Source organism: Phodopus roborovskii, unplaced genomic scaffold (genome assembly GCF_943737965.1).
Source record: "Phodopus roborovskii unplaced genomic scaffold, PHOROB, whole genome shotgun sequence".
NCBI lineage: Eukaryota > Metazoa > Chordata > Mammalia > Rodentia > Cricetidae > Phodopus > Phodopus roborovskii.
The window spans coordinates 27,034,542-27,060,836 of record NW_026126416.1 but is presented as its reverse complement, the minus strand read 5'-3'; the positions used below and the strand labels follow the sequence as shown (position 1 = coordinate 27,060,836).

At 42.1% G+C, this 26,295-nt stretch overlaps 1 protein-coding gene across 1 annotated transcript in view; it reads left to right on the top strand.

Annotated features, from left to right (window-relative positions):
* The first annotated feature begins 17,929 nt into the window (after window positions 1-17,929).
* The window catches only part of Slc27a2 (solute carrier family 27 member 2), a 35,331-nt gene continuing 26,965 nt past the window's right edge, over window positions 17,930-26,295 (top strand). Inside the window, exon 1 of the mRNA XM_051183487.1 lies at window positions 17,930-18,528. Coding sequence (XP_051039444.1) covers window positions 18,051-18,528 — 478 coding nt within the window. The 5' untranslated portion in view covers window positions 17,930-18,050. The remainder of the gene's footprint in view (window positions 18,529-26,295) is intronic.

Sequence of the window (26,295 nt, the reverse complement as noted above, 5' to 3'; positions counted from 1 at the left end):
AACACTCTTGTAAGTCCAGTGCTGGGGATAAAGGTGGAAACAGGAAGATGGTGGCCCTTGCTGACGGCCAGCCCAGCTCCAGATCTGGTAGGAGCTCCTATATCAAGGAAAGATAGCAGAAAGTGACAGAACAAGATACCCAGTGTCTTCCTCTGGCCTCTGCACACTCAAGGACCTGTCCACCCACATGCCACAGGTATGTATACTGCACACTACACACACACACACACACACACACACACACACACACTTCCTTACATGAATATGTATATAATCTCAAATATCATTGCACAGAAAGTGTATAAAGCCCTGAGAGCAGTCGACCATTCCCAGCAAATCTGTCAGTTGGGCTCTGACTGAGCCAACCTAACCAGGACCAGTATGACAGAAGACACCTCATGACGTAAGACAGCAAAGGGCTTCCTCTGCAGTATTCCTGCTCAAACTTCAAAACTCAGACTAATCACAAGGGTATCAAACAAAACTTAAACTGGCCTTAACTCTGACAACTTCAATGTCATGAGAGGCAAAAAATAAATAAAGTTCCCTTGATTAAGGAGACAAAAGACATCCATGTGATGGTTAATGTCACATACACTCTTTGAATAATTTTTGTGACAGATTTTTTAAATGGATGTGTCCCTTCCAGAATTTATTTACTTATAATATGACAGTATCAGAAGTAGAGCCCTTAAAAGATAGTCATACCATGAATGGGATTCAGGTTCTTTGGGAAAAGGTTGACACTGTACTGAGTCTCCTGCCCCTTTGCCTCTTCCATATAAGTCGCAGCACCCACCATTCCATTGTAGAGGACCCAGCCCTCACTCACCAAGCTGCCAGAACCTTGTCTTATACCTCCAAGATTTATGAGTTATGAGAAAAGTATATTTTTGTTCTTTATAAGTTATGTGGACAAGACCTGTTTTCCTAGTACAAGGTTACTATTACAAGGAAACAAAAGTCAAGGGTGGGGTGCACACCCATGTGCCATACACCTTGAAGAAGTTTTAGCTATGATTCAGACCACTAGTGTGGTAGAAAACAGCTATGCAGAGGAGTTTGGTAGTTTCAGCAATGATAGTAATTGATAATAATGAGTACAAGAGGGAGAACATTTTAATGAAAACCTAGTTTATTAGAAATAAATTTTATTATAGGTATTGAAACCACGATTTCAAGCAAGTGGATATGGGGTAAAGACATAGAAAGGGGGATTGCAGAGAATGTGTTTGAAATGTGCAATAGGCAAAAAAGATTGATAGAGCATTCATATTACTGATACCCATGAAGAAGAAAATCCTCATGATGGAGAAATACATGCTTAATAACATACCCATGGGTCTATGGAGATACTGAGTAGATGAGAATTCTAATCTGCAAGTTTGAATCCCCAGAATGTGTGTAAAAATATCGTGGTCACAGCTTTGCATCCCTGTCACTGGAGCCAAGAATTCCCTGGCTAGCTGGTCTACCTAGAACACTGATTTCTGTTTCAGTGAGCGACCCTGTGTGATGGCTGTTAGTTTGACTACATCTGGGATGAACTACAATCCAGAAATGGAGGGCATACCTGTGAGAGATTGTTCTGCTTGGGGAAGTGGGTTAATCCAGTTAAGTGGGTGAGTCTGAACCTTTAAGATAGGAAGATTCATACCTTTCATCTGGATCTTGAGGCAGAGGATACAGGACTGGATCTTTTTTTTTTTTTTTTTCCTTTTTTTTTTTTTTTTTTTTTTTTTTGCATATAGAGTATTTTTTATTTAATTTTATATAACAAAGTCCAATTAAATGAAAACAAACATTTATACACAATATTTGGGAATTTGGGCGTCGTTCTTTCCAAACTACTTCCTGCTGGTAAGGGGCGCTGTCTTGGGGGATTCGAAGAAGATTCAGATATCCTAGCTGTAGTCTGTAGGGCTGTTTTGTCCAGCTGTTTGGAATGTAGGATCAGCTTGTACTCTGTTTCAGGCGGTCTGGTGTGATCAAACCACCTTAGTCTGGAAGGAATCCACATCTTTTCATTTTCTGTGGAAACAAAAATAGAAATACTTTTCCCCAGTAACTTGTTCTTCAACTTAAATTTTGGAGTCAAAGCGTTTTTTTTTTTTTTTTTTTTTTTTATTATTATTATTTTACATGTCGATCCCAGTTCCCTCTCCCTCCCTCCCTCCCTCCCCCCAAGCCCTCCCTCCCTCCTTCCCTCCCTTTTACCCTCTCTACCCTCTCCCATGCACTCTAAACACCCTCCCCTCCCAACCCCCCACCACAATACAATATGTAGGGGAATGCCATCCAGTTGGGGTCATGTAGATCTGACAGGTCCTGTGAAGTAGGGACTAGGGCTTCTCTCCTATCTCTAGAATAAGGCAGTTATCCCTCCATGGGGGATATGTTTGCAAAGTCCTTTTGTGCACCAGGGATACATCCTGGCTCCACTGTCTGAGGTCTCTTAGACTGCTCAGACCTTCTGGCTGAGACCCATATTCAGGGGAGTCCGAGTCAGACCCCTGTTGGCTTCCCAGCTATCAGTCTAGTGGCCCTTAGCTCCTCCTTGTTCAGGTAAGCTGCAGGACTGGATCTTGATGGGGATAATATACACCTTTAATCTGGGTCTCATCTTCTGCTGGAAGTCTATATAAAGACATGTAAGAAAGAAGCTTTTGCTCTTTGCCTGCTTGTTCTCATCTTGCTAACAAGCCCACTCCTTCACTGGCATTGAAGCCTACTTCTTCAGGGTTCCAGTGTAGACTGAAGACCAGCTAAGACATACAGCCTTATGGACTGAGCAACTTCTGGCTCTTGGAGTTTCCATTCATAGTCAACCATTGTTCAATTAGTTGGACCACATCCTGTAAATAATTCTAATAAATTCACTTTCTATAATATGTGTTAGAGAAAAAGAGAGAAGTTAATTCTGTAACTTATGCTATTCTAGAGAACCCAAGGCAAAGGTAGACAACAATAGAGAAAAATGCATGACATCTTGTGTTGTGCACACACTGTCATGTATACCATATGTTCATGTGCATGTAACACACACAAAAAAAACTTCAAGGAAACTTTATAGAAATAGAGATGAGAAACTACACATAGAAACCTACACATAGAAAGTGCCCACCAAGGTCTGAAGAAAAACTGACCAATAGTTATCAACTTTAAAACATTCATATGTTTTAAAAAAAAAAAATAAGTTTTAGGGCCAGCAAAGTGATACAGGCCCTTTCTAAAAAAAACCTGAATTTGGTGCCCAAGATAAACATAATGGAGAAGGAGAAACAACTCCCTAAAGCTGCCTCTGACCTCCATGTATAGATATGTTGGCAGTAAGAGTCTGTCTCAAAAACACAAAAAAACATTCTGCCTAGTGACATTTTTTGAGATAGGGTCTCAATATGTAGTCCATATAGCAGCCATGGACTCACTTTGAAGACTAAGCTTGGCATTAACTCTTAGAGATCCAACTGCCTCTGCCTCCTGAGTGATGAGTGTACCACCACACCCTGCTAGAAATTTAAATACAAAAAATCTTGTATAATATTGAATTGATTAAAAAAATAGTTGTAAAAATAGCTGAAGCTCTGCATACTAGAATTAATGGTACATATTTAAAAGTAATAATACAATAATAAGAAAAATGCATAACTCCAAACACAAAAATAAACAAATGAAATTAAATTTTCAACTTAAAGAGATGGGCAATATGGAACGAGTTCTATATTGAATGCTTATGGTTTTAATATGGTTTGTCTCCCCTAAAAGGGAGTTTAATTCCCAATATGAGTGTCTTTTTTTTTCATTTTTCTTTTTTATCAAATTTATTTAAATTATAAATATTTTCACTTTACATATCAATCCCAGTTCCCTCCCCCACCCACTCCCCAGGGAAGGTGAGGCCTTCCATGAGGGATCATCAAAGTCTGTTGAGACATTTTGGATCAGGGCCTAGGCCCTTCCCTGTGTATCTAGGCTAAGAGAGTGTCCCTCCATGTGGAATGAGTTCCTGAAGTCTGTTCTTGGTTTGGTCACGGTTTTTATTGCTATGAAGAGACACCATGACCATGGCAACTCTTATAAAAGAAAACATTTAACTGGGGTGGCTCACTTACAATTCCAAAGGTTCAATCCATTGTCATCATGGTGGGGAACATGGTGGCATGCAGGCAGACATGGTGCTGGCTACATCTTCATCAGAAGGCAACAGGAAGTCAACTGTAATGCTGGGAGTAGCTCACAGCCTACCCCCATGGTGATAATACACTTCCTCCAACAAGACCACACTTCCTCCAAGAAGACATACCTCTTAATCATGCCACTCCCTATGAGCTTATGGGGGCTAGTTACATTCTAACCACACATGTGAAGTATTAAGAAGGTAGAAAAAACACAACAATGGTGTGGAGAGATGGTACCTTTAGCATAAGACAGAATCATCAGAGTGGAATCCCAGATTGAGTCCTGATGGTTTTATGAGAATAGGTGAGAGATAAGAAGACACAGAAGTGCAACCACAGTTTTATGGAATGTGATGATGACCTCAGTAAACTTGGGACTCTGCCAGCACAAGGTCATCACCCTGTATAACTCCATATACTTTGATCAGATCGGTGAGCCAAAACAAACCTTTTATAATTGACCCCATCTGAGGTGTTATGTAACTAGCAACAAAAGTGAACTTGAAAAAACTTGAATAAAAGAAAGTCCAAGTAAATTAGACAGGCAGACAGACAGATAGACATTGATAGATGATAAGAATCTTAGTGAAGTAAATAGAAAAAAAAATGGATCAAGCTTTAAGAATCCTAGTTTTTAAAAATATAATAGGTAACCATAAACTAACTTAATAAGGGGAGTAGTGAAGTACTAAGAATGTGTCACCCCCCTCACAAAAGAATGGTTGTAGGAGACCAGAATACACACACCCAAAACACGAGTATTTTTAAATGTTATTGGCATATATTAATTATACATTATAATAGCTTCTATATAACATTTTCATACAAGCACATGGTATGTGTCAAGCATATTCATCCTGTTGTCCTCTCTTGGCCCCTCTCACTCTCATTAATTCCCTTCCTAACTATAACTCTTTTCTACTTTCCTGTCTTTTTTCAATGGCCCAATGAGTTTCTTAACAATGCTTACAGGAGCACAGGGGAAGGTTTGTTTACAGAACTCAGATACCTTACCAGTGGTTCCAGCATCAACGAAAACCTGTCTCCCTCTTACATCAACCATTAACAACATATAAATCCTCAGGGGAAAATGGGTCCCCATGAGGTTCTCCCCACTCCATGGCAGATTGCTGACATGCCTCTCATGCAGGTGATCACAGCTGCTGAAGGCTTAAGACAGAGTAGTCATGTCATGCCTGGAAGTCCACATGATATACTCCAGCCATCACTTCCTCTGGGTCTTCCCCCCACCCCTTTGGACACTCCTACTACTCTCCCTAAGCCTTGAAGAGGGTAATACAGATTTTCTGTTTATGGCTGAGCTTTCAACAGTCACTTGTTCTTAGTGTGCTGAGCAGTTATAAGTCTCTACACCACTACCCACTACAAAAAGAACCTTCTCAGATTAGTGAGATGCCTCAATAGGTAAAGGCATTTGCTGCCATGCCCAGCAACCCAAGTCCCACTCCTGGGTCCCACTCACAAGTTGTCCTCTGACCTTCACACTCACAACATGCCACATCTGGTCACCCACATACACACATACATGGCAAAATAAATAAGTGGAAAGCAACTTTAATATTCTTTTAAAGAAGCTTCTCCAACAAAGCTGACAACAGCACTGATCTATAGGCATCAAAACAGTGGCAGTGGCTTCATAGAGTCTATGACCTCTGCAGCATGAGCTTTGACAGGATTTAAAGTACCAAAGCAGGCCTCAATCTAATCAGAAACAGTTGCTTACTTCATAATGGACTTGCTGCTTTGCACCAGTGGGCTCACACCCTCCCCTCCACCACCCCCCCCCCCCGCTGGTCAGAATTGTTGCACACAAGAGCCACAGAGTGCATCTGGGGATGACAATTCTCCCTCAGCAGCCTGTGAAACATCTTTGGCATTCATTCAGGCTAGCTGCAATTTGCTTTCTCCAGGACTTATGGCCACAGAATAATGGCGCCTTCAGCAATAAGGTCTCATTCTCTTGTTCTGGTGGGCAAACTACAGCAGTATCCATTGCCTGTCTTCTTTTGACAGCCTCAGGCAATCTCCCTGACCAACATCTCTTGGAAAGATGGCCACCTCTGACTCATATTTTCATTTCACAGCCTATGGCTTCTTGGGAGCGGTTTTATCCATATCCATTTTGATTAGCTTATCAAGTATCAAGCTTCCTTATGGATTTTTCACACATTGTTGTGATCGACCCTCCCCCATCACTGTCTCTTCCATTTCCTTGGCCTTTTTCCAACTTAGATATTTCCAACCCACAAATTAATTTCTTCACCAACTTGCACATCTCATCACATATGTTCTACAAACTTCTGGGTTTTTCCTCTCTCTGTCTCTCTGTATCTCTGTCTCTCTCTCTGTCTGTCTCTGTCTCTGTGTGTCTCTCTCTCTGCCTTTTCTAGTTCCTTGTCTGTACACATGCTCATTTGCACACAATGTATATTGTGAAAAATAAGAACTAGTGTATATATGTAAGAAAGAACATGTGGACTTTGTCTCTCTGAGACTGTTATCTCACTTAAACTATTTTCCAGTTCCATCCATCTACATGCTAGTTTCATAACTGTGCTTACCTTTACAACTCAGTAAAATTCAACTGTGCATATGCAATTACATTTTCACTAACTATCCATCTGTTCACGGGCATGCCTGCTGGTTCCATTTCCTTGTTGTTTGTGAATAACACAGCAATAAACATGAATAAATAAATGTCTCTGTAGGATATAGAGTTCTTTGGGTATGAGCATGGGAGTGGAGTAGCTGAGTCACATGTGAGGTCTATTTTTTTTTTTTTTTTGGCATTTTGTAAAAATATCTCCCCACAGATTACCATAGTGGCTGCACCAATTTCCAATTTCCCTACATCCACACCAGCATTCTGGTTGTTTGTTTCCTTGGTGATCTGTTCTAATTCAAGTGAGATAGAACTACAAAGTACTTTTAATTTGCATTCTCCTGATGTAAAGATGTTGAAAACTTTTTCAAATATTTGTGGGAGTTGTTATTTCTTCTTTGGGAATTTTGTTTTTAGTTTCTTAACGTGTTTTTGTTTGTTTGTTTTTGTTTTTTAAATCAGGTGGCTTATTTCCCGGTTGCTTAGGCTTCTTGTGTATATTCTGAATAATAATCCCCTCCTAGATGGATAACTGGTAAGTATTCTCTTCTGTAGGCTGCTCCTGCCGTTAGTTGTGTGTCCTTTGCTGAACATATATATATGCTTTTTCATTCCATGGAGAACCATTTGTTGAGTGCAAAGCCTTATTCAAAGAGTCCTTGCCTATGCCTACATCTTGAATCCTTTTCCTTTGTGTCTCCTACAAGTAATTTCCATATTTGAGGTTTTGAGTTTAAGATAGTTGACCCATCTGGAGTTGATTTTTGTGCAGCATGAGAGAAGGATCTAGTTTCATTCTACTACATATAACCATCCTGTTTGGCCAGGACCACTTGTTAAAGACCCTATCCTTTCTCCAATGTGTATTTTTTACTTCTTTGTCAAAAATCACATGGGTACAATTCACGGCCTTGAACCTGAGTCCTTTCTTCTGGTCCACTGATCTACATGTCTGTTTTTGTGCCAGGACCATGCAGGGTTTTTTTTTTTTTTTCACTATGTTTGGCTCTGTAGCTTAAATTGAAATCAAATATGCTGGTAACTCCAGCTGTGTTTGTTTTCTTGGAATTAGTTTAGAAATCCATGTGTTTCCATATTAATGCTTTATATGTTTTAATTAAAATATAATCATTTGGCTTTCCCTCTTCCCTTTTCTCCCTTTAGCCTCTCCCAAGTCACTTCCCTCCAACTCCTTCCATGTCCCTCCCTTATTCTCAAGTTTATAGCCTCTTTTTATTATAACCATCACATATATATGTTCATATATGCATAAATATATAACTATAACCTGTTGGATCCATTTTTTTTTTTTTGGTCTTCATGTGCATATGTTTTTTTAGTCTAAGCACTTTGTATTAGATAACCAGTTAGGGAACTCATTTCTGGGAAAGCTCGCCTCCTCTTGACTGTCATTAGTTCTTTGACTAAGGATGAGGCCCCTTGAGATTTTCTCCCTTCTGTGTTAGCATGTCTATTGATATTATCATAGTTTAGGTCTTGTTTATGCGGCCATCCTAGGAAAGGCAATCTTCTAGCAGACATCTTGATGATAATCTGTCTCTATCAGTCTTTCAGACCTTCTCTGCTATGTTCCCTGAGCCAAAGATGTAGGGGCCTATGCTGCAGATCTATCCATTTGGTACACACACACACACACACACACACACACACACACACACACACACACACACCACTGATCTCTGCCTATGTCCAGTTGTGGTAACGGCTTTCTTTTGCTGTAAAGAGAGGCTCCTTTGATGAAGAGTGGTAGCTACACTTACATGTGGGTATAGGGATATGATTTAGAATGTACTGAGGAAATATTCTGGTCTAAGAAAGTGGAAGTAGTAGATTCTTCTCTAAGACCCATGGCCTCACTAGCCCTGGGAAGTTAGCTATGTGTCTATAATAGGAATGACTTCCTTCTTGTTGAGTGGACCATAAGTACAGTTAGACAGCTGTTGGTGACCACCTGTGGGGAGCTGAGGAAGTCTTGGGTGAATTCATGAGGAGTGCATGAAGTCCTTAGTAAGTGTGTATTATTGACAAGAACCAATGCCTCAGACTCATGGGAACTGGCAAAGTCTTCCCCTGGTCCATATGCAAACAGGGTGTCCAGAAAGCATTGATTACAACTTCTTCCTCCCAGATGTTTACAGCCTGAAACTGCTCACCTATAGAGGCCTCCTACTGAAGCTAGCTACGCCTCCCCCTGTGCTGTACATGGTATATGCATTGAGGTTCTGGTTGTTTTGTAGTTGATACCATTCCTTCTGAATAATCACAGTCTATCTGACCCCAGTTTTCCTCTACATGTGTCTGCCCTTTCTTTGGTCCCTGGTCACCCCAGTTAAACTCATAGAAACAAGCTGTGCGGGACTCACAACCACCAACATGTGAGCACTACTTGTTGCACCTTTATGGATATCTTGTCATACGGGTCATTGTGGTTTGTAGGTGTCGCCAATGCTGACAATTAATTGCTTCAATGCCAGAATGGAGGCTTTCAGGTTAAATCCAGCTCCAATAATCTGAGTCCCACATCCTGAGTTGTCTTCAGCGTTAGGGGCTTATAGTGAGATATTGCACTGACCACTCCCATTAGGGTGTGGGGACAGGTGTGGGAGTGACCAAGGGGGACTAGGTCTGGGGTCCCAAACCCCAGCTCTCTCTCTCTTGCTTCCTGGTCAGAGAGCATCTGGAGGCATCCTTGGGACGGAAACCTGTGGGTGGTCATCTGTTTCTGGTGTAAGTGATTTCTCCCCGAATAAACATTCATCAGTCTATCGTTTCCCTAGATTCTTATTTATCCAAGTTATGGGGGCTTACCTTCAACCTCTGAGAGGTAACCAAGAGCAACAGTGATAGTCTACATGTTGGGGAAATCATTTGCGCTTCTCTGACCAACTATTTGAGAGAGATTTCTCATGCCTGGTACTGAGACTTTTGTTGATCTATGGGAGGTAGTCAGTCCAAGTAGGATGACTTTGTTTATGAGATAGATAGATAATAGATAGATAGATAGATAGATAGATAGATACGTACATACATACATATATATGTACATACACACATTTTTGTGTATGCATCTTTTACATGTATGTACATGTATACACTTGTATGTATTATGAAAATCAGTATGGAGAACCCTCAAAAAAACTAAAAATGAATCTACCATACAATCCAGCTGAATAACTTTTGGCATATGCCCAAAATTCAACATCCTACTCCACAGATACTTATTTAGCCATGTTTTTTGCTGCTCTATTCACAATGGCTAAGAAATGGCAATAACCTAAATGTCCTTCAACAGATGAATAGACAATGGAAATGTACATATGCACAATGGAATATTACTCAGCTTTAAAGAAAAATAAAATTTGCAAGTAAATGGACGAATTTGGAAAATTATGTTATATAAAAATACGTTATTATATTGGGTAAGGTAACAGATCTATAAAGACAAACATTGCATGTTCTGACTTGTCTGCAGCCCCTAGCTCCAAATCCTCATCTGTATTCTGCCATTCCTTTCTCGCTCCCTCCCCTGCAATCCCTTTATACTTTCCATGTTTCTGTGGTTCTGCTGAAGGGGTAAATGGAAAACCAGGGAGATAGCTGTAAATAGGGAATGGGGACAGAGGTCACCAAAACAGGAGGGGGCAGGGACAAAGAACCCAAAGTTTGTTTGATAAAGCCTCTCAAAGCCTTATAATCTTGTGTTTACCTAAAATTTATACAACATATTAATTAATTTTAAGATGGCTTGTTTAAAAAAGATTACTTATTCAATTTTGTGAAGGATGTCATTGGAATTTTAATAGGGATTACATTGAATTTGAAGGTTGCTTTTGGTAAGATAGCCACAATACTAATTCCTTCAGTCCACAGCATAAGAGATCTTTCCACATCCACCATCTGCTGTGATTTCTTTCTCCAGTGTCTTGACATTCTTGTAAGAACGTCTTAGTAAGAGTTATTTAAGGGTGTTTAGTTTTGGTTTGTTTGTTTTGCTTTGGTTTGTTTTTTGTTGTTGTTTTGCTTTGCTTTGCTTTGTTGTGCTTTTTGTTTGTTTGATTTTTAGGTCATTGTGAGTTATTTTCCTGGCTTTTTTCTCAGTATCTTTATCACTGATACATAAAATTCCCCTGATCTTTATAAGTTAATTGTGTATCCTATCTCTTTGCTGAAGATGTTTATTAGTTTCAAGAGTTTTCTAGTAGAATTTTTAAGGTCTTTTATGAATAGAATCATATCATATACCAATGGAGATTTTGATTTCTTCCTTTCCTGTTTGTTTCTCTTGTCTTGCTGTTTAAACCAAGACTTTGAATGCTATAGTGAATAAGAGTGGAAAAAGTGGACATCCTTATCTTGTTCTTGATTTTAGTGGAAATACTTTGATGTTTTCATTTAACATTGGCTATAGGTTTGTCATATACAGTCTTCATTATGTTGAGATAGATGCCTTTTAGTTCAGGTTTATTTAGAATTTTTAACATGAAAAGACATTGGATTTTATTAAAAACTTTTTCTGCATCTATTGAGATGGTCATATAATTTCTGTTCTTAAGGCTATTTATGGACTTGATAACATTTGTTTATTTATGTATATTGATTTATGTATATTATTCCATCTCTGGAATAAAGTCAATTTGATCATATATAATCTTAATGTGCTCTTGAACTTAGTTGGCAAGTATTTTGTTGAGAATTTTTGTATGTATGTTTATTGGGGAGATTGAGCTATAATTTTCTTTTTTCCTGCATCTTTGCCTGGTTTTGATATCAGAGTAGGACTAGCTCTGTAAAATCCTTGGTGGCATTCCTTCCTTTTCTACCTCAAGGTAGAGTCTTTTTTTCTTATTTTTATTCGTTCTTTGAGAATTCTGTGTGCAATGTGCTTTTATCATTTCACCCCTCCTCACATCACACTCTTCCCGGATCCATACATTCCCCCTTCCTTGCCCTCCCTACCTTGTGGTCTCTTTATTGGACCCATTCAGTCAAATGTGTGCTGTGCATACACTCTTGGAGGTGAGGCCTTTCACTGAAGTGTGCTCAGCCCACAAAGGACCACACCCTTAAAGCAAACTGATTTTCCCTCTCCCAGCCTTAGCTAGGGGTGGGGCTTCACACTTCACACCCACCTTTTCTTTGCCATACTGGGAATTTGTGTGGCTCGAGCTTGCACAGTTTTTGTACCTGATGTCTTGACTACCATGAATTAAGGCATAAAATTGCCCTGTTGTGTCCAGAAAACACTGTTTACTTATAGTCCTCCACCACCTCTGCCTCTTACAATCTATCCACACTCCCCCTTCTGCAATGATCCCTAGGCCTTAGAGAGAGGAAGTGTGACAGAAGACCCATCTGGGGCTGAGAACCTCAAAGATTCTTGTCCTCTCCACTTTAAGCAGTTGCAGGCCTCTATGTTAATCAAAGTGTACTGAAGATGGAAGTTTCTCTGAAGTAGATTGAGAGACATACTCATTTATCAATATAACACTAAGTCATTAGAAGCCAATATAATACTATGTCCATCTAGCGAAGTAATGGCAGTAGGGTCTCTTCTTGACACTTTGGCCTATCTGGCCACAGATTCCCATGAACATTGATGAGCAGATGTTTCTGTAGCGGGATCTATGGTCTTTTGGGTATATACCCAAGAGTGGCATAGCTGGATCATTTCCATTTATTTCTAGCTTTTTAAGGAAACAGCCTCCCTGGTTTCCAGAGTGGCAGCACCCACTTGCACTCCCACCAGAATGAATAAGTGTTCCAGAATGAGTAAGTGGGCACATATCCAAGAATTTTTCATTATTTTTGTTTTAGTACTAGTCATTCTTACAGGGGTAACATGTTAACTTGCATTTATTTCTCTGACAGCTAAGGACGGTGAACATTCTTTAAAATACTTCTCAACCATTTGTATTTCATCTTTTGAGAACTGTTTAGTTATGTACCCATTTTTAAATTGGGTTATTTGTTTTCTTGATATTTGTGTGTCGGCAAGTGGAAGCATATTTCATACTCACTCCTTGGTCCGATTCAGGGTATTATGTCTTATCTTGAAGTCCAGTTGGAGTTGACTTTTATGTAGAATAAGAGATAAGGTCCTAGTTTCATTCTTTTACATTGGGCTATCCAGTTTTATCAGCAACATTTGTTGAGGATATTGTCTTTTCTGTAGTGTTATTAGCATCTTTGTCAAAAATCAAGTGACTGTATGGGTGTGGCTTGAATGTGGGTCCTCAGTTATCTCCCATTGATGATTGTGCCTAATTTTTATGGCAGTATCATGCTGTTTTATTACTTTAGCTCTGCAATATAACTTAAAATCAAATAAGGTGTTAGTTCAGACAGTTGGGGTTTTGTTTGTTTGCTGTTTTGTTTTGTTGGTTTTTGGTTGTTTGTTTGTTTTGCCACTGTTTAGGGTACTTTGGCTATCCTGGGTCTTTTGTGTTTTTGTATCAAGTTTAAGACTGTTTTTCCATTTCTGTGAAGAATTACATTGGAATTTTGATGGCAGGGTCTACAGTCTTGATGATGAAAGTGAGGAGCCTCACTGGATCTGAAAGAATAGATGAGGTGAAACCTAACTCCTACCTTCCTAAAGGTTTGCTAAAGAGGTAACACTGGAGAATCTTCATATATGAGATCTCCATAGCAGTGCAGTCTTGAATTGCACTAAAGCCCAAAATTGGGCTTCACATTGTATTTCAGTATTAAATTTATACTTTAGAATGGACAACATTGTATAGAAAACAAATTATTCCTTTAAAAAAGTCTGTATGTATAAGACAAATCTTGTGTGTTTTTTCTGCCTTCAAAATGATTTTACCTTTTTCTTTGTACTTGAGATGACAGTTCACTGTCACCCAGCAGGCCTTGAGCTCCCAGCTGTGCTTCAGCCTTCTGAGCAGCCAGAGCAGGACTGTACAAATATGCCACTATGCCAAGCTTCTAGCTTTTGTATGTTGGTATAATACATAATTGACTCTAATTTTTATTGTGGTAAAAGACACATAACATAAAGATAACCATTTTTTTAAGTGTACCACACAGGTATATTTTCATTTAGTAATGTCACTTGGTAAAATATTCTGTTGGGGACAGAAGTGGGAGGGAGTCTTAAATGAAAACAATGTAAAGCTGCTTACCTTAAAATGCTGCTGGGCTGAGAAACCCAGAAATCTAAGACAGGTTGGGCTTTAGAGGGGTAGAGCCCAGAGAGGGACAGAGGTAAGGGCTGAGCTGCAGAAGAATACTCATGGGGTTGCGTTGGACTTAATTGCACTTGTTAAAGTAGTGCTTCGGAAAGAAGGCACTGGAATTGATGCTCATTGCTGGCTACATTTTATTTATCGTGCAGCCTCAATAAGTATGTGTTAATTAAGTTAATGGAAGCCTAAGTCATAGTCAGAAGAGTAAAACCAAATTTTAACTTCACTTTAGAGATTATAATGTCTCAATAATGTCATGAATAGACTTTCAATGTACTGAGACACTGATAACACTTTGAGGGAGCCAAGTAGGAGCCAGCTCCTAGCAGCTCCAGACCCGGGATATTCTAGGATGCTGTGTAAAACTAATTGTCTCTAAATATGTGTATGAAGAGGATAGAGAGCAACGAGAAGCCACAACATCACTGGGGAGCAGAGCCTTCAGAGGAGAGACCCTTTCCCAGAAGTCCTTGGTGTCTGTCTCCTCCACCCTTACATCACACCAAATTCAACCCCAAAGGTGGTTATTGGGGTAGAATCATCCCTTGTGTAGTTGGTGTCCTGATAAAATGGGTGCAAAGCAGCTCCTTTGGCCCTCCCCTCCATGTGAGGACATAGATTCAGGCAACATCTGTGAAAAGGTAGCCTGTCCCCAGTCCCCAGACACCAAACTTGGGTTTTGCAGTTTTCCAAAACCATGAGAAAATGAACTTCTGTTTTGTAGGAGCTAAAAAGCTCATGGTTTTTTGTTAAAATGATACAAATAAATGGAAAAACTATGAATTGGTGGTAGAGCAAAGGTAGATTCTAGGCTCAAAGTTAAACTCAGGAGGCTGAAGATCCCCAAGGCATGTATGTATTGGTCAACCTCCCCCTCTATTTTCCTTTGGAAAAAAAACGTTTTCCTTTGTCTCCCCACACAGATGTTAAGGCTTATTTTAATTGTGTGTGTATGTCTGTCTGTCTGTCTGTGTGTATGTGCATGCACATGTGTGTGCACGCGTGCTTGCACACACACACAGACATGCACAAGCACATGCCTGGGTCTGTGTCCTTGCATTTGAGTGTGGGTGCCCTCAGAAGCCAGAAGCTTCAGATCCCATGGCAATGGACTTACAGGCAACTGGGAGCTTCCTAACTTGAGTGCTGGGAATCACAGGTTTGTGCAAGTTTTTATCCTCTGAGCCATACCTCCAGCTCTGTCTCCTCTTTTCATAGTACCCTGGAGTTTCCCACAAATGGTCTATATCAGCAGTTCTCAACCTGTGGGTTGTGACCCCTTTGAAGTCGCATATCAGGTATTTGCATTAAGATTCATAACAGTAGCAAAATTACAGTTACAAAGTCGCAACAAAAAATGATTTTATGGCTGGGAGTCATTACAACATGAGGAACTGTATTAAAGGGTCACAGCATTAGGAAAGTTGAGAAGCACTGCTCTAGACACTCTGAGGACAAGCCTTGGTTAGGTTAAACCAACCAGCAATTTTCTTCCCCAGCCCCCACAAAGGACTAGTTCTGGGATAAGTATATAAGCTAGTCACAAAAATTTTTAATGCAGACTTCTAAGAAAAAAAGATTATTGTATCCCTGTGACACTCATCCAGGAAGCACATACCCCATGGGTTCAGGCAACCATCCTAGAATCATGAGGGACAGCCTGGATATGAACAAAGGCAGTAAATAGAGAATGGGAAAATAAACTCAGATCCAAAACTTAAGCCACTTGAAGCCTACGTAATTGCGGGATTTACCAGTTCTTGCCTAATTCCTGTTTCTAATTAAGCCACTTGGGCATTGATTGCTTTCACTGGCCACTGAAAGACTGTCCAAGTGCAAGGGTAATATGAGGGGAAGAGGAAGGGGGAGGACACCTGGGATAATCTAGTTTTCTGGGTGGAGAGCTCAAGGAAGAGAAGTATGATCTGAAGGCTACACTGAAACAGAATGCAAGGGCTGGCAAGATGGCTCAGTGGGTAAAGGTGCTTGCTGTGAAAGCTCGGTGACCTGAACTGGATCCCCAGACCTACATAAAGGTGGAAGGAGAAAAAAGCAACTCTACAAAAGTAGTCCTGTGACCAACATGCATGCCAACACACACACACCCACACACACACACACACACACACACACAGGAATGATGAGTAACTTTTTTGAAGGGATGGGATGGAGAAGCAGAGCTGGCCCTGAGCTTCGCAGGAATTAAAAAGAAAAAGGGTGTACAGCAGAACGGTTCTGCCACAGCCTTCTCCTCAGGGAAGACGAAGGCCCTCAACTCCTGGGGAACTGGTGTAACCATCCACTGCATGATAACTAGGCCAGCAGTGGGAAGTCAGTCAGGACCTCCGAAAGGGTTGTTTCAGGTGGTCCCAAGAATTGAAAAGCTGTCAGAAGGCTATGAGAGACATTTTTTCAGTAGTGGAAATAAAAAGAAGATAAGGATGGAAACCTAGAGAAAAACAAAGACAAAATGACACTGTGGTTCACAATGCTGGAAGTTGCTAATGACCTGGAGCCAAATGGACTTCTGTTTCAAATCTCATGCACTACTGGGTATCCTTTTAACATAATATTATCATTAATTGTTTGATAATCTCATACACACATACAATGTATTTTGATCATATTTACTCCTCCCAGGTCCAATCTCGACCCCCACTCACCTTGATGTCCTCTTCTTTTCTCAGTTTTCCATAGTCCAATTTGCACTGTGTGTGTGTGTGTGTGTGTGTGTGTGTGCGCGCGCGCGTGTGTGTGTGTGTGTGTGTGTGTGTGCGCGCGCGCGTACTTGTACTCGCATGCACGCAGCAAATCCTGGATTAGGTAGGGGTAGCAGCAGGTCGTCCTACCAGGGACCACACTGCCAGGGAAAACTGGCTCTCCCTCCTCTACCAGCCATCAATTGTCAATAGCTCCTGAGCTAGAGGTGGGGTGAGCCCCTTCCAGAGCTTGTGCAGGAAACCATGGCTTCTGTGAGTTTGTACACAGTGGTCCTGCCATGACCAAGAATCACCACCTCTCTAAACCTCCCTTTCTCGTCCGTGAATGAGCATTGATATACCATCTGAGAATAGCTCTGAAGTTCCAAACCTGTGGTTGTCTTGCAACAGCAAGATGGATGAGCACGGGACAGGAAAGTATGGCAACAAAGCATGCCTAGAAGGAAGCATGCTGGGCTTTGTACTGAACTAGTACCTGGAGGCATGAATACAAAGATCACACTTCTTACACACTTTCTTAGTCACTGTACGTTGAACTGGGTCCACAATACTCAAATACTGTGAATGCTGGAAAGCGGATCACTTTCCACTGCTTTACTTCCCTCATCAGGAGAGGCTCGCAATGCCTAGAGAGGCTGGCAGATACAGCAAGGGTGGCAGCGGCTGTAAACAGTTGGATGTGACCATCTCTGGCGCTGTTGTTCAACCTTGAATCAATCCTTCGACACAGGAGACCGCTGGGGCAAAAAAATAAATAAATGTGAGAAACAAAGAGAGATCAGGTGGAAAGCCTTTGGGACTAAGGATAGGAGGTGGGACTCCGGGTTGGCGGTGGCACCTGGCGCCCGCTGTTAATAATAAGGTCGCGATGCGTTTATAGGTACTTGATTAAACAAAGGCGTTCTGTGATAAGAATGACAAGCAAGCAACTGCTCCACGTCTGAGTCGCTGGCCCCAATCTTCAACCTGGGCTATTTGCGCCTAGCATCGTGTGTCGATCTCACCTGATTCGGGACGCTGAACACAAGTGCTGCTGAGTCCTGGGCCACCCAGATTGGCAGGGGCGGACCCCTGAGTGCACGAGGCACCCCACGAGGGGGCGGAACCCAAGCCGTCCCGCCCGCACCGCCGCCTCGCAAGCCTCTGGCACCTGCAACCCAGAGGCCACCCGCAGTCGCAGCAGGTCCCGCGGCCCAGTCCGGTCGCCAGCTCTTGCTCTGATCATCGCCCGCCAGCCGCCGCGCTGCACGCTCGGAGCGCCCCCTCGGCCCCGCTGGGGACCGGGGACCCCGCAGTCGCCTTCATGCTACCGGTACTCTACACCGGCCTGGCAGGGCTGCTGCTGCTGCCTCTGCTGCTCACCTGCTGCTGCCCCTACCTCATCCAGGACTTACGGTACTTCCTGCGGGTGGCCAACCTGGCCCGGCAGGTGCGCAGCTACCGGCAGCGGCGGCCGGTGCGCACCATCCTGCGGGTCTTCCTGGAGCGAGTTCGCCAGACCCCGCACAAGCCCTTCTTGCTGTACCGCGATGAGACGCTCACCTATGCCCAGGTGGACCGGCGCAGCAACCAAGTAGCACGGGCGCTGCACGACCAACTGGGCCTGCGACAGGGGGACTGCGTGGCCCTCTTCATGGGCAATGAGCCGGCCTACGTGTGGATCTGGCTGGGACTGCTCAAACTGGGCTGCCCCATGGCGTGCCTCAACTACAACATCCGTGCCAAGTCTCTGTTACACTGCTTCCAGTGCTGCGGGGCGAAGGTCCTACTGGCCTCCCCAGGTGAGCGGCAGACTGCCGGCCCTAGCCCTGGGGGGGACTCTGGAGCCTTGGCTGCGGGGCTGCAGTGTCATGGGAGGCGGGGGAGGCAGGAAAAGAGGTTAATTCGAGATGTACGACGCTCATTAATAATCTTTAAAAATCACCAGAGGTGAAAGGTAAAGTGACCCATCTATGGAGGCACCGCGCTAAGCACTTCAGGGTTCCAGCGTGGAGTCCAGTGTGGAGTTCCAGTATGGAATCTTAACATACCTAGCACAAGGTTGAGTGCTATGCCACTCCTACCTAGGCTGTGTTGTTTGGAGACAAGAGGAAATGTGTGTCCGTGTTCCTCACGAGGCAGTTCCCCCACCCCAATATTTTCCCAGAGGATCACTGTATATGCACAATGTTTCTTTTAATCCTCACAACACATAGAGGTTATTGTGGGGCATGTAGATGAGCCCAGTGCAGCCTCAAGATTCAAAGTGTCATGCCCACGGTGTCAGGGAGACTTGGGGTTAACCAGAGGGATCCACCCAAACTCATTCCTCCATTCAGTACTTAAAACATTTTCATTAAAATGCAGAGGGTCTTGCAGGAGGAAGAACTGCGTGGATCCTGCCTCTACTCCTTGGTAGACTTTGGATCATGGGAAAGTTATTTCCCATCTGCATCCTTCGTTTCCTCTCTGTCTTGAAGCGGTCTTCAAGGCTGCTGCAAGGTCTTAAGTGCTGTTAACATGCCCAGCTCCTGATGCTCAGAGGGAAGGCTGGAGATCTGCCGCTGTGCATCTGTAAAATGGTGGCTCCTTCATTTGTGTGGCTGCCTTGAACCTAAATGAAAACGTCATGCCCAAGTGATACCCCGGCCTGAAAGAAACAGAACCTGCTATCTACCCACAGAGCTGATGAGTTATAGCTCCCAACAGTTAGTCTCTGTGCTGGTGCCAGCAGTTGCTTCTCCCAGTAAGGAGAGGCCTAATCAGGGCAGACTACAAAGACTTAGTGACAGACAACACAGAAGGTGAAGGGATCTAGAAGTCCCAGCCTTTGGGATGCCCATCTGCACCAAGCACTGCAATGGATGGTTTTAATGCTCTGGTGAATTAAAAACCAGGCTTCCACTGCATGACTGAGGACCTGAGGCAAAATTTCTAGCCCAAGTCTATCTTCAAAGCCTATGTTCTTTCTTATGCAGTGCCATCGTCTACACGGATATATGTGTTAGGCCTTCAAAGAGCCAAGAATCTGTCTATCTGCTCTGCCCTTCACTTCATAGCTCAGGAAACTGAGGCAGACTGAGCGGTTTGCCTAGTGCCCCCCAGAAGTCGAAATGTCCATTTACTTCTAAGGTACCGGGAAGTTTATGCGACATAAAGTATGTAATACGAAGTGTGGAGGCTGCATACAGAAGTTTCAAAAGCAGAGAGATGATGTTAAAGGCACCAAATTATGGGAGGGGCGTGAGCCTCTTAAGGTATGTCCCAACAGTCTGCAGGCTTCACTGCTTAGTAACTGGGAGGCAAGCCTGTTGTGTTGCCAGCTTTCTCAGAGCTACGGTGTCAGTGACCTGTGTCCACCTGGAATCACCTCAACATCTGCCACTCAGACTCACTGCTCCATTCAGGGGACCTCAAAGGGCTTAGTGGTTAACTGACCAAGACACTGGAGTTTAAACAACTACTTGAGTTTGGTTTTGTAAGAACGTCAGAAACAAAACTACTTACAGGTTGGCTATCCCTGATCTGAAATACTCTGACCCAGGAGTGTTCCAGATTTTGCATTTTTCCAGACTTTGGATATTTTCATATATATCTCATGGGTCACCTTAAGGATGGAGTCCAGGTCCAAAGAGTTTGCTTGTGTTTCCTGTACACCATAATTGCCTTAGCATGAAGGTAATGTTATACAAGATGCTTAATAATGCTGTGCAGGGAACAAAGCTACATGCTGCCATGTTATGGGATCATGGCCACACACTACTCAGGAAAATAGTTTTAGAGCAGTTCAATTTTCAAATTAGGGATACTAGGGCAGTACTTGCTGCCTCCTGCAGACAATAGCGGCCTGTCACAGGTTGCCATGTTTACATGGAGAATATACTAGAAGTCCTACATTCAAATCAGAATTGAACCTAACTTACCAGTGGACCTCAAACTCTTACTAGCATTAAGATGAGACACAGTTTAAAATGAAAAGGTCCTACTCTTTCTGTGTCCTTGAGATTTCTTTCTAAGTGGCACAGTTTTACGCTGACCTGGAATAGTTCTTGACAGAGAGGTAAAGAAAGCGAGTTCAAAGTTGCATGTTTGAAAGCTGTGCCATGTGGAAATGTGTAAACTAACCTTTGAGAAAGGCCACCTATTAGAAAAACATTTTCTTTCACCAAATAACAGAGATACCTTTGTACACTATACCCTCTGACCTGGAACAGTTTCTGCAGAGAGAGTACCAAAGTCCAAAGTCACTTACTGAGTAGATGTGCCCAAGTGGAAAAATGTCGATCAGACTGTTTTTCAGAATTGTTTGGAGAAGGCAAGACCTTAAAGATACTGCAATCCTTTCATTTTAATGTGTTCCTGCCCACAAAACATTAATAAAAGAAACTTGAGTAAGCACAAGAATCATCATTTTAAAAGGTAGATCCCAGGATCTCAGCCCCAAACTTCTGATTCAGTAGGACCCTGGTGGGACCGGACCAGCCCTACCTCAGCCCCAGATGATCTGAACATGAGCTTCTCTTGTTTTGTACCCAGGCAAGAGGAGGACATCGCTTGCCCAGGCTTGTGTGGATAGCCAGCAACAAAGAGCTGGGAGTACACCAGATTAGTCTTTCCAGGTCCAGGGCACTTGTTTATTCTATCAACAGCACCAAAGGGTGAATTTGGGTTTTTGTTTTAATGTTATATTAGCACATATAATATTAGCTTTAATTCTGACCTCCTCCTCTTCGATATCTCTCTGACATCCTTTCCACCCCACCCATAGCCTTCTTTCTGCTTTCACATCACTTGTTATTATTCCCCCACCTTCCTCTCTTTTTCCTCCTCTCATGATCTTTCTGTTTCAAACACACACACACACACACACACACACACACACACACGTGTGTGTGTGTGCTCGCGTGCACACCATAAGCTAGAATCCAAGTGTGAGAGAGAACGTGTCATTTTTCTCTTTCTGAGTCTGTTGTCTAACTTAATACTTTCCAGTTCTATTCATTCTGAAGATTTCATGATTTCAGTTTTCTTTACTGATGAATAAAATTCTATTGTTTATAGATAAGTTTTCATTATCTACTCATCCTGTGATGGACGTCTAGGCTTACTCTATTCCTTGCTATTTTGAATAATGTAGCAGTGAACGTGGACATTTAGGTACTCTGTGAGTGGATGCCCAGGAGGGTTACGTCTGGGTCATATAGTAGTTCTGTCAACTTCACACCGGTTTCCATAATGCCCTTACTGGCTTACATTCTGAGAAGCAGTGAATATGGGTTCTTCTTTCCCCACATTCTGTCAGGAAAGAACATGGTCTTTCCAAGACCCTCCCAGCAATTTCTGGTTATCTTGAAAGACACAACTTCTCTGCTCCATAACTGGGAGACTCTCTAAACCCTGTTATTTTCCCAGCTTTCAAAAAAGAAACATATTAACACAGTGACCTGTGTTAATGATTGGGAAGTTTCTTGAATGCAAGAGACGGTTTTTGGAGGGGATGTGAGGAAAGGGGGCAGCTCAAATATTCCTTTCATCTCTATTTGCTGTTGGCTTCTGGATGAAGGTCAGTGTGACTGGAATGAGACCAAATTTCAAAACAGAGATTTGCATTTCCCTGATGGATAGGTTGTTACACACTTTTTGGAATACTTATTGACCACTGTGTTTCTTCTTTTGAAACCCTCCTTGTTGATTGACAGGGTTTTGGAATGTCTCATTTTTTACAATTGTTTATCTATTCTAGATAGATTAGCCTCTTGTCTGAGGTATAGCTGGCAAGGATTGTCTCCTGTTCTGCAGGCTGTCTGTTCATTCTGCTGGTGCTTTCCTTTATGTACAGAAACTTTATTTCATACCATCCCTTTTGTAAATTCCTAAGATGACTTCTGACAGTTCAGAAAGTTCTTTCCTTTGTCTTGGCATTCATTCCTCATACAGCAGTTCTCCTCAAGAGTTTCGGTGTTTCGGGCTTTAAATTAAGGTGTTTGATCTACTTTGAATTGAGTTTTGTGTAAAATTAGAGATGTGCATCTAATTTCATTCTTCTACAGATGGCTATCCAGTTTTATTTTATTTTGTTGTTTGTTTGTTTTCAATACCATCTGTTGAATATATTATTTCCAACTTTTTTTATACCTTTGTTAAAAAATTAAGTGGCCATAACTGTGTGGGTTTATTGTTGAGTCCTCTGCTCCATTCTGTTGGTCTACATGTCTGTTTTTGTGCCAGGGCTATACCACGTTCATCACTATGGCACTGTAGTATAATTTGAGGTCAAGTATTGTGTGATCCCTCCAGCAGTGTTTTTTCTGCAAGTGATTTACTTTGACTATTTGTGGTCCTGGAGAGGTGAATTTAATTCTGTGTTTTAAATCTCAACTTTTAAGCTGATGGAAATTCTTGAACTCTTCATTTCAAAGAACAGGTACCTGGGCTGGAGAGATGAATCTGTGGTTAAGAGCACTGGACCTAGGTTCTACTTCCAGTACCCACATAGCAGTTTACAAGCACATGAAACCAGTCCCAGAGGAGCTGATGCAAAGACATGCATGTAAAAAAAAAACCATTCGTTCTCAAAATTAACCCAGCCAGCTTGACTTCTGGAGACTATTAAAGCTAAACAGGTTTAATTCTTTAAAAAAAAAGTATAATAATTAACTCCCAATTACTCTTTAGAAATTCTCTGTATATAAAGAAAATCAAGGCTCATGAACCCTTGTCTGAATTATTCCTCAGAGACTGTGGTTTTTCTCTATGTTGTGCATTCTAGGAGTCTTCTCTAGGCAGAACATAACCTTATTAACCATGTAGGAAATTATCTTCAATTATATAAACCTCTGTCACTCTTGTAGTTGACAGAAGACAATTTTCTGGGTCAATTGTTTTTCCCACGAGTCAAACACAAAATACGGATAGAACATAAATATCTCTCTCCTTCTCTCCCTTCCTCCCTCCCTCCCCCTCTCTCTTTGCCTCTCTCCCTCTCCCCACCCCTCTCTCCCTTCCTCCCATCCCCTGCCTCCCTCTCTCCCTGACCCCCAGGTAAATTGGCAGCACTAGTTATCTGTAGGGAGGATAATGCAATTGTCTGTCTGCACATCCTTAGCTCGCTGGCTAGGTCTACACGACCTGTGTTCAACTTAACTCAGTCCTACTAACTAGTAACTGTTCTTGCGAGGTCGTTAAAAGAACTCTGTTGTAAAGCTGAGGTCCAGAGATGCCATTGGCTGATCCAGATTACCTTCCACCTGTTTGTTGTTTGTTTGTTTAATTTTTTTAAAAAAATCGAACTTCCTTTAAAACTGTGACTAATGAAAATGCTTCCCTAGCTTTGAAAGATATTTCATCACTGAAGCTACTCAAACAAAATAATTTTACCGTGAAAGTAGTACTGGACAGGATAAGGTGGCTTGCATATATAATTCCAACACTATGGGGGCTAATGCAATTGTCATGAGTTTGAGGTCAAACTGGATAACACAGTGAAACCCTGCTTCAAAACAAAGGGAAAATGAATAAATAAAACTATTGTTGAGGCTAAGGGTCTAAGGTGTTGCTTCCATGGTTGAGTGAGGGGTTGAGAAGGTGAACTAGTTCGATATTTTACAATCCAAAGAGGGGACTATTCCATGTCCACAAAGCCTGTGGCACTTGGGAAAACTTGTAAGTCTTTTGAGAACTATGGAGCACATCTGGGGAGGACTGACAATGGAGCTGGACAAGTACAGTGGGAAGAGCATTCGGGGAAAGAGGAGACCAGAGGTGATTTTGAACTGGTCCATAGCACAAGATGCTTCACTCAGTAGTTTTACTGTGAAAGAACAATGGTGGAATAGACTTTAATAATGGCCATTTTAAACTGATTATTGAAAAGTTTTTAATGTAGAGAAAATAGACTCAGAGAATCCAGTCATGGCCAATGTCGGTGACCTCACTTTTGTGAGGATAGGTCGTTCTCTAATCTACATTTGAGCCCAGATTCCATGTAGTATCTTAAACTGCTTCGGTGCACTTTCTCTCGGGGATGAGATTGGAGATATAAGGCCCTAGTGATATGGAGCATGTAGTGGGCATTCGACGCGTCTTTGTTGAAGAGTGGCACTGTTCTGGTGTATTTTCTTTCCTGAGGCTTAAGAATCATTCAGTTGAGCAAGAAAAGTGTTGTAACACAATCAAATGCATTCTAATGTGAGAAAAGCTATTTCAACTCACTTACCTCCAGGCTCAGCCTCATAGGCTTCCCTCCCTAAGGTTCTGCTAACAAACCAATCTATCCAGCTCCTCCATCAGTAATCCATGTGCCCTCTCTGGGTTTCAGTGCAAAGAGGAACTGGGTGGTGAACACAGAGTAGACGATGACCACACTGGCATCCGTGTATAGGACTATGGAGGACCAGGTACAATGATCTAAACTCAGACAGCCAGTGAGCAACAGCTTCAGAAAATGAGATTCCTAGCCCAGTAGCCCAGGGTCTGAATGGAGAACTAACTTGAAGATGTTCTCAAACACAGCAACCTCCAAGTCAGATGTTAATGTTACTAAATCTGAAGGAAAAGGGTTGAGTTCTTCTGGATAATGAACTGTGGGCAGCCAATATTTGAAAGACCAGCCCAGAAGACTCTGATAATAAGAAAGTAGATGCTTGATAGATAAGCGAGATGGTTGCTTGTGTCTATCAAAGGCAGTAATTATGCAATGCCTGGTATGACCTGGTGATCTCACGATGGGAGCTGATTAGAGAACAATAGCTTTAATTGAGGAAATGAAGAATAAGCTCAGGTAAATTATTTAATTGCACAACTGTGAGAGGGAGGATGATATTCTGTTTTATTCACTCCTGTTGGAGTTTTTAACAGGAAGTAAACACCTCTTCACTTAGAGTGATTGGCTTTGTGTAAGAAGGAAAGGAGTGTGTCTCTCTGTTAGAAGAGTTCTAATGCTCGACCTATTGCACAACTGGCAATGAGTGATTGCTACTACTCAAACTACTGTTAGTTAGAGATGAAAGGCTCAGGCTCACTGATGGCATTTAAACAGCTATTTCCACACTGCCTCGGGGTCTATGTTAGCATCGCTTTGAAATGTTTCCATTGTTTCTCCATCATCCTGAGCTGCCCACCCAGGTGCCTCCTATTCATCTGCACATCACGGTCCCTGCATCCTGTCAGTGCCTTATTTGTAAGCATCTCCGGGATGCTTTAACTAACTTAGTCAGTCACCTCTTCAGCCAGCCAGGCTAGTGGAACATCAGGCCACTAGAGTGGATGTCTGTGTCCTATAGTGCAGCTTCAGATTTAATTGTAGCATCTGGCACCAGGTGAGGAAGGTAGATTGGGTTCTTTCTGCTCTCCGGGAACTGGCATGTTTAGTCAGATAATTCTTGCCTTTCTTTCTTCAGAAGAAAGGGGAGTTGGTGGGAACCAGTGCACAACTTAAATTTTTTTGTTTTGTTTTTTTTTTAAGATGGGGTCTTGCTATGTAGCCCTGGCTAGCTTCAAACTCACAGAGATCCACCTGCCTCTGCCTTCATGTGGTTTTTTAAACTTTAAGATGTTGAAATTATTCTTCT